Source organism: Tenrec ecaudatus, chromosome 2 (genome assembly GCF_050624435.1).
Source record: "Tenrec ecaudatus isolate mTenEca1 chromosome 2, mTenEca1.hap1, whole genome shotgun sequence".
Lineage (NCBI taxonomy): Eukaryota > Metazoa > Chordata > Mammalia > Afrosoricida > Tenrecidae > Tenrec > Tenrec ecaudatus.
Window position 1 is genome coordinate 195515784 of NC_134531.1, and position 13845 is coordinate 195529628.

The 13845-nt window shown below is 51.4% G+C and overlaps 1 protein-coding gene across 4 annotated transcripts in view; it reads right to left on the reverse strand.

Moving 5' to 3' along the window:
- The window catches only part of SQSTM1 (sequestosome 1), a 10410-nt gene extending 1723 nt beyond the window's left edge, over nt 1–8687 (reverse strand). The window contains exons 1-7 of one of the 4 annotated variants that reach the window (XM_075542105.1): nt 8436–8687; nt 5408–5503; nt 4664–4890; nt 4438–4576; nt 2432–2512; nt 505–716; nt 130–211 (exon numbers count right to left, since the gene is read on the reverse strand). In XM_075542105.1, coding sequence (XP_075398220.1) covers nt 130–211; nt 505–716; nt 2432–2512; nt 4438–4576; nt 4664–4890; nt 5408–5503; nt 8436–8640 — 1042 coding nt within the window. In that variant the 5' untranslated portion in view covers nt 8641–8687. Of the gene's footprint in view, nt 1–15; nt 212–471; nt 717–2431; nt 2513–4437; nt 4577–4663; nt 4891–5407; nt 5504–8435 lie in introns of all 4 variants that reach the window. The other 3 variants (XM_075542103.1, XM_075542104.1, XM_075542102.1) reach the window with 3 other exon arrangements.
- Between the last annotated feature and the right edge of the window lie 5158 nt (nt 8688–13845).

Sequence of the window (13845 nt, forward strand, 5' to 3'; positions counted from 1 at the left end):
TTTAAAGTCACTTGCCTGGTGGCAGATGTGGGTACAGTGCCGCTTCCTTTAGCCCTGTGGGGCCATCCTGGGAAGGGTTCAGAGAGCTTGGCCCTTCTGATTCTGGCATCTGCAGAGACTGGAGCTCACCAGTAGATGGGTCCACTTCTTTTGAAGACAAATGAGTCCAGTCGTCATCTCCTCCGGAACAGTTATCGGACTCCATCTGCTCCTGTAATAAAACTCACTGTGAGCATAAGAAACATGAGCAAAACAGTCTGATCACAGCAGAGAGAGAGAGAGTGAGTGTGTGTGTCTCTCTCTCTCCAGGGGGTGAGGGCTCAGGCAAGCTATGGGCAGGAAGCAGCTGCGGCAAAGGCAAAATTCTGGATTATTTACGTTGGATTACTAAGTGCCCCAGAAATACTGGTAAGCAGCCAGCGTGCTGATGAGGAGGAAGGCGCATTGGACATAAAGTACCTACTGACTTACTGTCCCTCCAAGGGCCTGGGAGAGGGGGCTTGCCTCAGGTTGCCCCACTGGCTCCAAGGCGACCTTCTGCATCTGCTCTGCCAGAGACTGCGTCCCACTCTCCACACTGCCTTCAGGCTTGCTGGGCTCAGAGGAGCAGCTGCTTGGCTGTGAGTTGCACTTCTCTGTGCTAGAACTGTCTGTAGAGACCGGTGTCAGGCGGCTTCGTTTCCCTCCGTGTTCCACATCAATATCAACTTCAATGCCTAAAGGCCAAGGAATAAATAAATGGATTAAGTTCTTCAGAGAGGACAGAAACACAAAAGTAACCTTGGCGAGCTATGGGGCTGCAAGCAGACTGAGTTCTTTCACTGGCAATGAGAAGAGGTCAGACAACCTAAGGCACACAGGTCAAGTTCCATAAAACCAAGAACCAGAAGCAAACAAATGGTGGCCATTGATTACTCTTCCTAACATGTGTTAAACTTTTCCCAACTTGGTAAAACAGCAAGCAATTAAGATCAGCCTGCAGAAGCAAGTCCATAAAGACACTTTTGTTTCCCCCCCACACCCCCACACTCCACCAAGCCTCCAGAAGGTGCCTGGCAACTTCCGTTTCATGTGCCTTTAGGGTGCTCCTGGGGAGACCGCCAACTCACAACTAGACAGTAAGAGAGGCTGTCTCAGGAGCCAGCCTCAGCCAGGGAGGAAAGGAAGGCATGCGGTGAGTGAGGGAAAGGGTTCTGGGAGGCAGGTTATGGGAAACCAACACTGAGACATGAGGATCTAGAGAAGGGTAAGCAGTGGACTAGATGAGCCCAGAGGTGACCCAAGTCCAGAAGACAAAGTGGCCACAGGGAGCTAACCCGGGCCTCAGCAGGAGGGCGGCAGCTCTGAGTCTGTCTGGAAAGCACAGGACTTTAAAGCAGATTAATGTGCAAGAAGAGGTCCCTAAAAGATCAGTGAAGGCGATTCAGCAGCTCTCCGTCACTCCAGTTCATGTGAGTTGACAGTGACTTGGTCCCTTTGGTCCCTGCTCTGGGGCAGCCCCTTATAGGCAGTAGTTCTTCATAAAGAAAAGCAAAGACCCCTACTACTTCAATGTTAGGGAGTTTCTCAAATAACTCTCAATGCAAACAAATACTTTACTGAAACTTTGTACATAGACTGGCAGGCTTCCAAACTTAATTCTCACACATTAATAACAGTTTTGTAGTGGGTAAGTTGAATCCTCACAATGGGTATGCGTTAATAAACTGATTTATTCTGTAAACCATATGATTTGTAATAAAATACTACAAAATTGTATTCCCAAATTTAAGTAGGGAGGTCACGCTTCTCGGTTCTGAAACATTCTATGAGCAGGCAGCTCTGGGGAAGCATCAAATGCAATGCAGGATGACCCGGGAGCCTTCAGAAAAACCGATGGCAAGCCCCAGCAATACAAGTGGGACCTGTATGTCCTTGGTTATAACTTACCAAGATAGCTCATTCAGCTAATAAAGGACTTTGTCTTTTGAAGTATTTAATAACCATTTCCAGACATTAAAACATAGACCAAAAATGCCACAAGGGATGTTGAAGCTCGGATACACCCTGAGCAGCACTGCTCACGGACTTTCTCCGGGGCTTTCCCATGGGTGCTGAGCCCCACAGGCTTAGAGTGGGATGGCAAAGTGTCCTTCCCTCAAAAAGGCCAACCCAACCCGAAGTCAGCAGTCAGGTACTTCAACCAGCCACTTTCATTACAGCAAATGTCTCATTCATGTCCAAGCCCATGTCCCTCCCTTTATCAGGGAATTGAGCCTTTAGTTGCCTCCAATCTAGCACTCGGCAAAGGCTGGCTCAAGGCAACAGACCCAGTAGTCTCCAGGCCACATCATTCACCATCTCTGAGAACACAAAGGGAAAGCCAAAAGTGCACATTCAAGCTGAGCTACCAAGACACTTAGCTGTTACAAAAGAATGAAAGGCCACTTACCCAGGGGGCTGAGCGCAGCTGCCACACTTTGCCCTACATTCTTCAGAAAGTTAACACTTGGATCCTCTGAAGGACCAGCAGCTTTAAAATTAAGAGGTTTGTTATTTAAACACATTTCTCAATGACTGATTCCTACCACCTCCCTCCCAAGGACACCAGCACCAAGCCCCCTCCCTGCCACCACCCCAAACCATTTCGTTAGTCCTTTGCCTGCGTGCTTGGTATGGTCATTCCATGTTTATTTGTATATACAAGTATAGGGTATTCAACATTATCAGGTCATAGCCTGATGGTGCCTCCATGTGGATGTGGTCTGGGAACCTCCTCTGCCTCCACCTTCCTGCTGGCGGGCCCTGGTTGCTGTCAGAGCCACCGCCATTGAATCTCCAGGACTTTGCACTCACTGGCCTATTATACTCCTGCATTCTACATCAAGTGGCTTCAGGATTCAGAAGAGGGACTTACGGACTAGTACCACACTAGTTAGACTGGGCATGAAACTTTTAATATACAAATTATACCTAGATATAAAGTTTCCTTACGTGATTGTCTGAATTTAGTCTGACTTGTGCCTTAATATTCTTTGGCTAACAGGCCATATAGGGCCACTTCATCTTCCAGATAAAGGATTTAAAGCTTTTGATTGTAATGGAATGTATTTTTAAGCCCAGGGAGCAAAATTGCCTGTTGAGATCACGTTTAGTCAAAATGGCTGATGAAAGGCCTGGCCCTGGCTTAATGCAACCAAATCTAATGACATATTGCATATTGAAGTTGAGAGAATATTGAATTTGTTTTGAGATCATGTCTGAGCTGGCTATACTAGGAATTATCAATGTGGTAGGAATTATTGCTGAAGTTTGATCATAACCTGGACCTATGGTATGACCAAAGGGGAACTGTGGTTGATTTGTGGAGTTCGCATGTGAAAGGGGATTCAGCCAGTGAGGCTAATCAAGGAGGCCTATGCTGAATTGGCCAGAACCCGACTAGATAGGAATTTGTAGACTGGTACATTATTGACTTTGGACAGCCTTCCTGATTTGACTACTTATGGATGCAAACTCAAGGTTCCAACTGGAAGATTCTTCAGAAATAATATGGTCTCCTCAGAGAACTGGGTTGATTTAAGTGGGCAGGACAAAAACTGGATACCCAAAATGATACGATGAAGGCATGAAGTTTGCAAACTGCAATTCTTAGGCATATTTTTGTTGACTTATGTTGGACTGGCACTTTTAGTTGATGTTACTAGTCTTTTAAAAATTATGTATGGTTAAGAGAGTTGTTTGAAGGTGTCAAATAGACGGGAGGGGGTGTTTGTGGCAGTAACATAATTCCATGTTAATATGAAGACATAAAAGTAGAGGGGGATTATTCAATCAGGTCACAGCCAGATGGGTGCCTCCTTGTGGGTGTATTTTTCCCATGAGGGCCCTGGGAACCCTCTCCCTCCCCCACCCCCTTCTCTCTTCCTGCTGGTGGACCCTGGTTACTGCCAGAGCCAAGCCACTGGATCCATGGGACTCTGTACCCACTGACTTGTGATACTCATCACTGAATGTGGCTTCGAAAATCTGAAGAGGGACTTGTTTTTCTAGTGACCTGGGCCTAACATTTGATTACCAAGCAAGGTTCAGGATGTGACATGTCATGTGACTACTGGCCATTTCTGGTATATGCTATTTACTCAAAGGAAAAAAATCCACCTTTACCCCAAAGGATGAAACAGAAGGATAAATAAACTCAAGAAAGTCACAACCAAATGCAATCATGTTAACAAAAGTAGATACAGCTCTGGGTTTCCTAGAGCTATGTGGAAAAGTTGCCCTTGGACAATCCTGTGGCCCCTCCGCAATCCTGATATACTCCACTGCAGGGCTCTTGTGATGACGCAGAGCAGGCTCGAGGAGTACAGGTGCACCGTTTGGAGGATATCATTGAAGAAATGGCCCTCCAGCATGGCAGGTTTCCAACAGCTCAGGGTGCCTAAACATGAGGTTCACCTGTTTCATTGGGGCTGGGGCGGGCATCCCCTGCCCGAGGAGGACGTGGGCTCCAGTTGCCTGGTGGGCCCATTTCCCAGCCTGGCCACCCGAAGTGCCCATGTTTCAGTTTCCGGAGCCAGCGGCTATGAGCCACAGCCTATATGGGAAGAACAAGCAGTGCAGGGTCAGAGGATCCCTGCCACCCTCTCACCCACCCTAGCTTGGGACCAGAGGTTCTACTTACCTCAGAGTGTGCCATGGGGCTGAAGGAGGCAAACTTGGTGTGCTCACTGTGCATGCCCTTGCCCTCACAGGCAGCACACAGGTCATAGTTTGGGCAGACACTGCACATGTAGCGGGTCCCCACTACAGGGCCATTGCAACCATCACAGATCACATTGGGATGCACCAAGCTAGTAGGCACCTCCTGAGCACACATGGGGCGATGCTCCCGCCGGCACTCCTTCTTCTCTGCAGAAAGGGTCGGAAAGACACTGAGGCAAAGCCCCCAAGTTCCTCCCCAAACATCACTATTGTGGGGCTTTCAATGTCAGACAAGTCCAATGCCTCTGTTCACCAAAACACCCAATTCCACAGAATTCAGCTTGCTCAGGTGACGGCAACAAAGCTACCCAAGAACCTAAGAGATTCCTAATCCCTGCAGCGGAGAACTGGGCATGTAGGGCCCAGCCAGCAAAAGAGCAGCACAGAACTTAGAACTGTTGCTACACCAGCCTTCCTCCTAACTAGACCCCCATCCTGGACCAGAGACTACCCCCGGGCCCATGGCACCTAGTCTGCGCATAACAGTAATCCCAGAGACCCTCCATATCCTGCTCCCTACTCTCCATGGTGAACATGGTCTCCTTTTACCGGGCAAACTCAGCATCCAGCACGCTTCAGTCCTAACTAGCCCTCCAAGTCCCAGCTCTCAAGCCCAACTTTCACTCAGCCAAGCACTCTGCTTCGGTCTGGACCCACTCCTTACCTTTGATGTAAATACGGAAGATGTCATCCTTCACATAGGACAATGCCATTGTCAGCTCCTCATCACTGGAAAAGGCAACCAAGTCTCCATCCTCATCTAGATGGTTTAAAAGACAGCACATGAGTATCTGGCTGCAGTATGGGCCACTGCTTAAGAGAACTGAAATCCCTATGTGCACTGGGAGAAATGGATTGAGATGTTTGCCCAGTCATGAACACTGTTGGGAAACATAGGAGCACCTGAATCATGGCCTGCATGCCAGAAGCAAGTGTGTTTGCAGAACTCAACTGACAGCAGCCACCCAATGCCTTGTCTTGGAAGACAGTCTCTTTTAAAAGGTGCTGCCTTAATCCATATCCAACCAGGCCCATCTTCAAGTGTGGCAACTCTACCTGGGGAAAGCTAGTCCTTAACATACTATTAGTAAAAGGCTTCTTGAAAGTCTTCGATAATAGACAAGCTCATCAGCCTGTTTCCCAGTGGCACCACTGGGAGGTGCAGACATTCGGGATTCACTCAAGTGACACCAAAATGTCACTCTATAAAATTTTTGTGCAACAAACCGTTAGGAATTTTTTATTAAAAGAGCTCTGAAAGTTATAAAATGATCCCACGTATTTCAAAGCTAAAACTGTGCTAATTTACTGTTTTCATCGAATGTGCTCTGGTTAGAGCTGTCATTATCCAATTACAACACTCAACATCTCCTGGCTACAAGCAGCACACTACTTTTGTTGCTGCCAGTTTTTATATTCACTGCCAAGTTCTCTCGTTTTAACTACAACGTCTGTCGTGGCAATATTCATGAACATGCATTGAGAATTTTGAGAATGTAGTAATTAATGAAAAATAAAAGTAATTAACAATTCAAAACACAAAACCTTATTAGTATTCATCTATTTTATCAAAGCAATTAATTTGGTGATCTCCCATATTTTTATTAATGAAACTGATCATGAACATTGTTAAGGATACTGTGTATGTCTGTCCTGAGACGGTAAGTCCAAATCCACGGAGGAAAGCAGGTGACACCAGGGCCAGTAATGCTGCTCTTCCTGCCGTAGAGAAGCTTAAACTCCATAACTGGACCTATTATATGCTCTCCAAATTTTAGATTTTGGCTCACAATTGCCAAGCCACACACCAGCCCCTGCAGGGTAGCCCGTGGACCACCAGATGAAAACATCAAGAACAGGGGTGGTGGTGCCCAAAGGTGGAAACAAGCCTAGTGTCCATCAAGAGATAATTGGACAAACAAACCCATTCAATGGGTTAATATTCCATCATCAAATGACACCACGCTACAACATGGATGCATTGTGAGAATGAACAAAACCCGATTCAAATATCCAGAACATGCAAAACTATAGAAATAGGATATTATTGGTAGTTTACAGCTACAGGTGGTCAGGCTGTTGAGGTGGGCGGGTCAGGCTTACTGGTTGGAGACTGCTGCCATCCCCAAGACTATGGGTCTTCAGCGCGCGCGCGCGCACACACGGATAATAAAAAAATCAAACGGGCAGTGCTTAAAATTTTTTTTAAAGGGGCAGCACTTACTCAAGCACAATTTCAGAAAATTAAGGAATAAGACAGAAAAATGCGGGTTCACAAGGAGGTAACAAGTTATACTGTCATAAAACATTTATGAATGCAAAAGTGATACATCCTTAAACCATCTAATCCACACCAAAAAACTCACTGCCTGGAGTCTGCAGACGCACAGCAGGCGGCCCTATAGGTCCAGCTGCCCCTGTGGTTCCTCAGGACAATAGAAAGACCAAGCTTTACAGCATGGAGCAGAGGGTTCCAAACTGTAGAAACTGGATCACAGCCCAACTCATGACAAGTTTTTATTTTTTTAAGTTTTTTTAAATAATTTAAAAAAAATGTTTAATCATTGGGGGCTTTTATCACCATCCATCCATTGTTGTCAAGTACATTTGTATATTTGTTGCCACCATCATTTTCAAAACGTTCTACTTGAGCCCTTAGTATCAGGCTTTTTCCCCCTCCCCCTCCTCATGAACCCTTTATAATATATAAACTTTTTTTCCTGTCTTACACTGACCGCGGTCTCCCCTCACCCGCTTTTCTGTTGTTCTGCCCCTGGGAGGGGGTTATATCGAAATCATTGTGAGCGGTTTCCGGTGTTGTTTTTTAAACATGGGATGATGGGGTTTCTTTTCAAGGTAAAGATGTTCTGTGGGGAGAGCTGCATACATGTGTGGATGTGCTGAACTATCGAGTTACACACTCTATGTAGATAAAATTATGTCATGCGAATTGTAGCCCCAAGTGTTTTCAAAACAACCGCGTCAGGCCTAAGCCCAGCCCAGCCCACCTGGCCCCGCCCCCCGCAGAGGCTGGTCGGGATGCCCCGCCCCCTCCCACACCGCCCCGCCCCCGCCCGCCCCCCCTCCCCCCGCACAGCGGCCCGAGAAGTAACCAAGCTAGCCCCGGGGGGAGGCGCCCCAGGACCCCCACCGCGCCTCAAGTGGCGTCCGGCCGCCGCCGAGGGGCCGGCTGGCGGGGCTGGCCGCGGGCGGGCGTTCGCGGCCCGGTCGCGGAGCTCCCCGCCCCCACTGTTTACCTGCGTCACTCCTCCCCGCCCCCGGAGCCCCTTCCTCCGGCCGCCCGCCCGCCGGCCGCTCCTCACGCCCGGGCCGAGCTGGCGCGGCCTCCCAGCCGTAACCGAGGGCCCGCCGCCCGGAGTCGACGGGACGCCCCGGAGCGCCCTTGCCAAGCTCTGCCGCATCATGGCGGGGCCGAGGGGGGAGGGTCTGCCGCCTTCGGGCCTGAAAGCTGCCCTCAGGGCGGCCGGGCGGCGCGACGCGAAGCTCGGCCCCCGCCGCCCCTGGTGCCCAGAGTGCCACCTGAGGCCCAACGGCGGCCCTGCCTCGGGCCGCCGCCCACCCAGCAGCCCCCCAGGCGTTGGCGAGAAGGAAGAGTAGGCTTCCCCGCCGCGCAGGGCGGGCCGTCGGCGGCCGCTCGGCCTGCGTCACCACCGCCGCCCGGCCCCGCTCACCACGGTAGTACGCCTGGAAGCCTCCGGGCCGCAGCCCCGGGAACACGGCGGCCACCCGGCTCAGCAGCCGCTCGCAGGACCCGGGCCCCGCTGCGGCCTCGGCTTCGGCCTCGGGCTCGGCGCTGGCGCAGAAGCTGAAGCGGCGGATCTCGCGGGCCGCTTCTTCCTTCCCCAGAAGGTAGGCCTTGACGGTGAGCGGCGCCATAGCTGTAACGGTCACGCCGAGTCGGAGCCGAACTGGACCGGCTTCGACGCCGGCGCGCTATATTTATAGGAAACCCGGGAAGCTCCGCCCCTCCGGATATCTTGGGGGCGGAGTCTCCACGCAGTCTTCCCTGCCACTGCTCTGCTGCGGAGTGCGAGAGCCGCCCTGCTGGGGCCCCGCACCCACGTTACCTTAGGGCTTCTGATCCCCACAGGCGGCCGCCAGCCCCCTTAATTGTCAGTCCCTTTCCTCACTGTCCCCAGTGCAGCAGAGACCCCAAAAGGCTCCCTGTGGCAGTCCAATGTGTAAGCCTGGGCTTTGGAACTAAGGACAGGCAGGGGGTCCCTCCCAGGCCTGGGCCCTGGCCATGACTCTGCAAAGTGTTCGGGGATGCCCAGGGCAGGGGGTGGGGGAGCACAGAAACCCAACGCCAGGAAGTGAATGTCTGGGCAATACTGTGGCCACAGAACAAGCCAAAGAAAACTGACCCTAACCATGGGAGCTATCTGCTTCCCGGGCGACAACCCACAGCACCCTTTCTCACTTGTGCCCTCCACTCACTAGAGGAGCTCCCACTTTAATGGGTGAGGGGGTGCGTTAACAAGTACTAGGGTTGTGCAGGGAGCATAGACAGTTGAGTATCCCCAGAGCCCTCGCCCCGTGGAAGGGCCAGGTAAGACTTCTTGTGGTGATGGTGGTCGCATGTTCAATATAGCCCAAGAGACTCCTAGGTGGCCAGACACCCAACTATCATCACTAAGCTCAATTCAGACCTCTTGAGCAGGGGCGGTGATACATCGCTCTAAGCCAAGAAGCACTGTTTTATGTGAATCAGCTGCCCCAAACCAAAGGGGCTCCTGACCAAGGCCCAGTTTCACCGAAACCTTGAAATAGCCCTAATGCCATCTTGAGTCTCCATAGTCACTTTCTGGCCTCCAAGTTGCCAAGGTGCAGTTCCAAGGAGTCAGGGAAGGACAGTAGCCCTGAGCAACCTCCTTTGTAATCTGCAAAGAGGAGCAGGTGATTTAAGGGAAAGAGGTGAAGGAGGAAAATACACAAATAATAATAATAGACTTAAGGAAGTTCCTCCTCTAGACCAGGTTATGTAAATAGAAGAGTGTCATCTCCTTTATCCTCCCCAATTCTAGCCCAAAGGATCAGCAAAAGACCCCCACCCCCTTTCCCTGCCTTTATCACAACACAAAAAACTGCTATCTAGTGGATTCCAGCCGGTGTGGCAGGGTAGATCTGCCCCTGTGGGTTTCCCAGGCTGGTACTCTGCAGAACAGCGGGTGGTTCTGAACGTCGGCTGACCATATGGTTAGCAGCAGCCCAGTCCATAACCACTTTGCCACCAGGGCACCTTGTCTTTATCACAAAGCCTTTGGAGACATAGGTTTGATGGTGTGTCAGACTATTTCCAGTCACTTTTCTCTCTACTGCATAAACCGAATAAAATTTTATTTTCCCTCACTATTATGTCTTCGGGTGATTTCCCCTTAGGACATTGTTACCTAGGAAACCTATTTGGAAGACCTGGGGAAGCACGGTCCCAGGGACCCCAAGGAGATAAGGCAGGGAGAGTATGTCACCCTATTTCACACATAGGGGTCAAACATGCTGGGGCAAATTCATGCTCATTTACAATGCACTGTGTGGAAGCAACAGGGCTGGGAAAACCAAGGAACACTTGGTTGGACTGGTGGGTAGGGAGCACGAAGGTATTTGTGGGTAAGGGGCAGGGAAGTGATGGGCTTGTCCACTGATGTGGCTGCACCTTCCCAGACCTGGCAAGGCCTCCCACGCCCTGTGGAAATAAACGGCAGCCCCCTCTCCACCCTACTCCCCCACGTCTACAAGGTGAGCCTGGGACAGTGAGCACAGTCCTACTGAGGAACTGGACCCTACTGAAAAGGACCCCTGAGGTCGGGGCATCCTGGGCCGAGGCTGAGGGCCTCGGGCGGGTAGGAGAGCGCGTGACTCAGCAGCGCCCCGACCTGGGAGGCAGGCCGCCCGGCCCGGCGCGAGGCTCCGCCCCTCTGCCGGTAGCTCCGCCCCCACGGCGCTGGCGTCCGCGTCCGCGCCCGCGCAGGCTGGGGGCGCGTCTGTGCCGGGGAAGCCGGCTCCGGAGACCGCAGGGCGCCGACCTGCTCGCCGACCCCGCCGCCGCCACCCGGAACTCCTCTGCTTTCTCGTCACTTCGGCCCGTCTGGCCGAAATGGGCTCTATATCGCTAATCCGAAATGGCACCCTTCACCTAGCTTACAATTTAAAAAGAATAACGGAATTTTCACACGCGCGCGCGCGCGGGGAGAAAGGGGCTGTAGGAGGGAGTCCTGTAGACCACCCCCAGCCCACCCCCACCCCTTCCCCCCCACCCCCGGCCCCGGGAGCCGCGGCCAAGCCTTTCCCAGCATGCCTCGCTGATGAGCGCGGCCCTCGCCCTCCCCGCCCCCGGGCCGTCCACGAGGTAAACAAGCGGCACGTTGGGGAACCCCCTGGCAGGGCCCTCTCTGCCGGCCTCTGCGCGGTCAGGTGGTCTGGCCTTGAGTCAGCGTCCCGTGATCGCCGTCACGATCTGGAGTTCCCCGGCCCTAAACCCCTGCTTTCAGTGACCATGTTAAGGAGCAAAAGTTGCCCTGAAAGTCTCGGCGGCACCTGACAGCAAGAAGAGCCGGGCCAGGAGTGGGAGGCAGAGGGGGCGTGGGGCTGGGCATGAAATTGGTGGCTGTAGCCAGACCGTGTGATCCAGACCCTCTCTAGCTGCTGCCATTCTTCTGTCTTTGCCTAGGACGCAAAGACGTCCGGGGCCTTTCCTGGCCTCTGTATCTGTTGGTCCCCCATTCCACCTTCCAGGGCACATGCTTGACCTTGAGGCTGATGGCTTGTGCTTGAGACTCCCTTGGGGCTAAAGCCTCTTAAGTTTCCGCATCTTGGAAAGCGGGGTGGGGAAGTGGAATGACTAGAATCTTCCCCTCCCAGGTGAGCTCCACTCCCACCCAAGTGTTCTAAGTAATCTTTGTCTGCTTCTAGGGGTGGGAGCTTAGGGGATTTGAGGGTAGGTGAAAAGGTATGGGTACAGAAGGAGGGTGCAGAGATTCTGGGAGCTAGCCCTGGTATGAGGAAATCTGATTTTGTTTAGGACGGTCTGGTGTGCTCTTTCCCTGAGCCTCGCCCTGCATGACACCATAACATCACAGCAGTTTGACAAGGTTTTCTGGAGCTCAGCTGATTTTCTTTGAGGTGTGAAGCCAAGCCCTCCAAGGTGTGGGGCCCACAGCTAGGCAACAGACACAAGCGGAGCTTGGCTGAGCTATTCTGACATCCTAAAAAATTAACTGAGACTCAAACCAACTCATTACCATTTATTTGATTCCAATTCATAGGCACCCTATAGGACTAAGGGAAGGGGGCGCCACAGGTGGGGTTGCTCCCAAGCCTTCTTCACTGCCTTGGATCTGTCTGTCCCTCTCTTCCTCTCACTGCAAGGGCCACACCCCTGCTCTCTTTTTATCTAACATGTCAACTTATTCCATCTGATCTTTTTTTCTGGTACTAAAAAGACACTATCTCCTCTATAGACTAAGAAGATCATTTATTAGACCTTAGAAGTGACAAAGGTAACACAAAGACACATCATCCAGGTGAGGGTTCACAATTGAGACTCCAGATAAATAAGACGTGGGTGGGCAAAGGACTATCACAAATATGAATGGTAGCAGATGAATACATCACAGCTGAGGTGGGACTAGGATGGGCCCCTGATGGGGACATGCACATCATTAGATAGAAGGGCTTACTAGATTTGGCCTCCCAACCATGGCTGTCAGGGCCAAACTCATAACTATTTGCCCTACTGTGCCTTCCCCAGTACAGTCACCTCCATAAAGAGCAACGTTAGGCAGGCCCCCAAGAGAGAAACTGTCCCTTCCTGGCTGGTTGCAGGCACTCTGCCTGAGAACAAGATTATCTCTAGCAGTGGTTCTCAACCTTCCAATGCCTTGAGCCTTTAACACAGTTCCTCATGCTGTGGTGAATGCCCAACCATAAAACCATTTTCATTGACTTCATAACTGTAATTTTGCTGCTGTTATGAATCAGGTAACCCCTGTGAAAGGGTCATTCGACACCCGAAGGGGTCACGACCCACAGGTTGGGAACCACTGAATAGCCTGGGGTAAGATCAGAAAGCATTTACTGGAGGTTGTTTTCTATGTGGGCTTCTGCAGATGGCTTTTGAGCTATCACTGCCACCCCAAGCCTTTTGCAAACCCGGGTGCTCCAAATTTAAGCTCTAATAACCCTCCTTCCTTTGCCTGGAACCCTGCCTACCCTCTGCCCTGCATGGCAACCTCCTACCCTAAATGGCACCTCCTCGGTGGGGCCTTCCCTGACCACTCTAAGAAAAATCCTCATATATTGGTCATTGCCTCATTTTAGCTCTTTCTGCAAGACCCAAAGCCCAACCTGGAGGGCAAGACCACTAGGGGAGTGGGAGGTACAGGGCGGGTTTTGGGGTGTGGCTTAAGACCTTTCTAAAAGAAAAGGGGCTCCAGTCATTTGTCATCAGGGAAATGTAAGTTAAAACAACTAAAAAAAAAACAACTGGGAGACACAGTTGGTGAGTTCAATGATGCCAAGTGTTATTGGGCCCTGGGGGCACCAGGCCCCCTTCCTGGCTGTTGCTTGGCCTTTCTGTGTAGTGACTGCAGGGGTACTACAGGGAAGTCATAACCACACCATGACACAGGGCCACGGGGATGGGTCTTTCCAAGGACATGCGGTGGAAAACTAGGTGGATCAGGGGCTTAACACAGGGCTTGTCTGTAAATGGCAATCAGGTAAGCTTGTGCTCAAGAATTGGGCAGCTAACCCAAAGACCTGCAGTTCCAAACCAAAATTTCCTCCCCTGGAGAAAAATACTCTGCTCCAGTGAACATTTATGGTTTCAGAAACCCACAGGGCTGGCTATGTCGTGTAGCTGAGTCAGAAATGACTCGATGACATTGAAATTTTTTGCTTGCTGGGGGGTCTCCCATCCCTGCCACCCCAACTAGGACCCCAGCCTATTGACCTCCAAAGAACAGGGGTTCAGTCCCAGGTCTTTTGCCAAGCAGGAGGTCACTGGAGGGGCAGCCATGGGTCATTCTTAAGGGTAGGGTAGGTCCTCATCCTGCCTAACTCACAATAGGCCCCAAAGCAGAG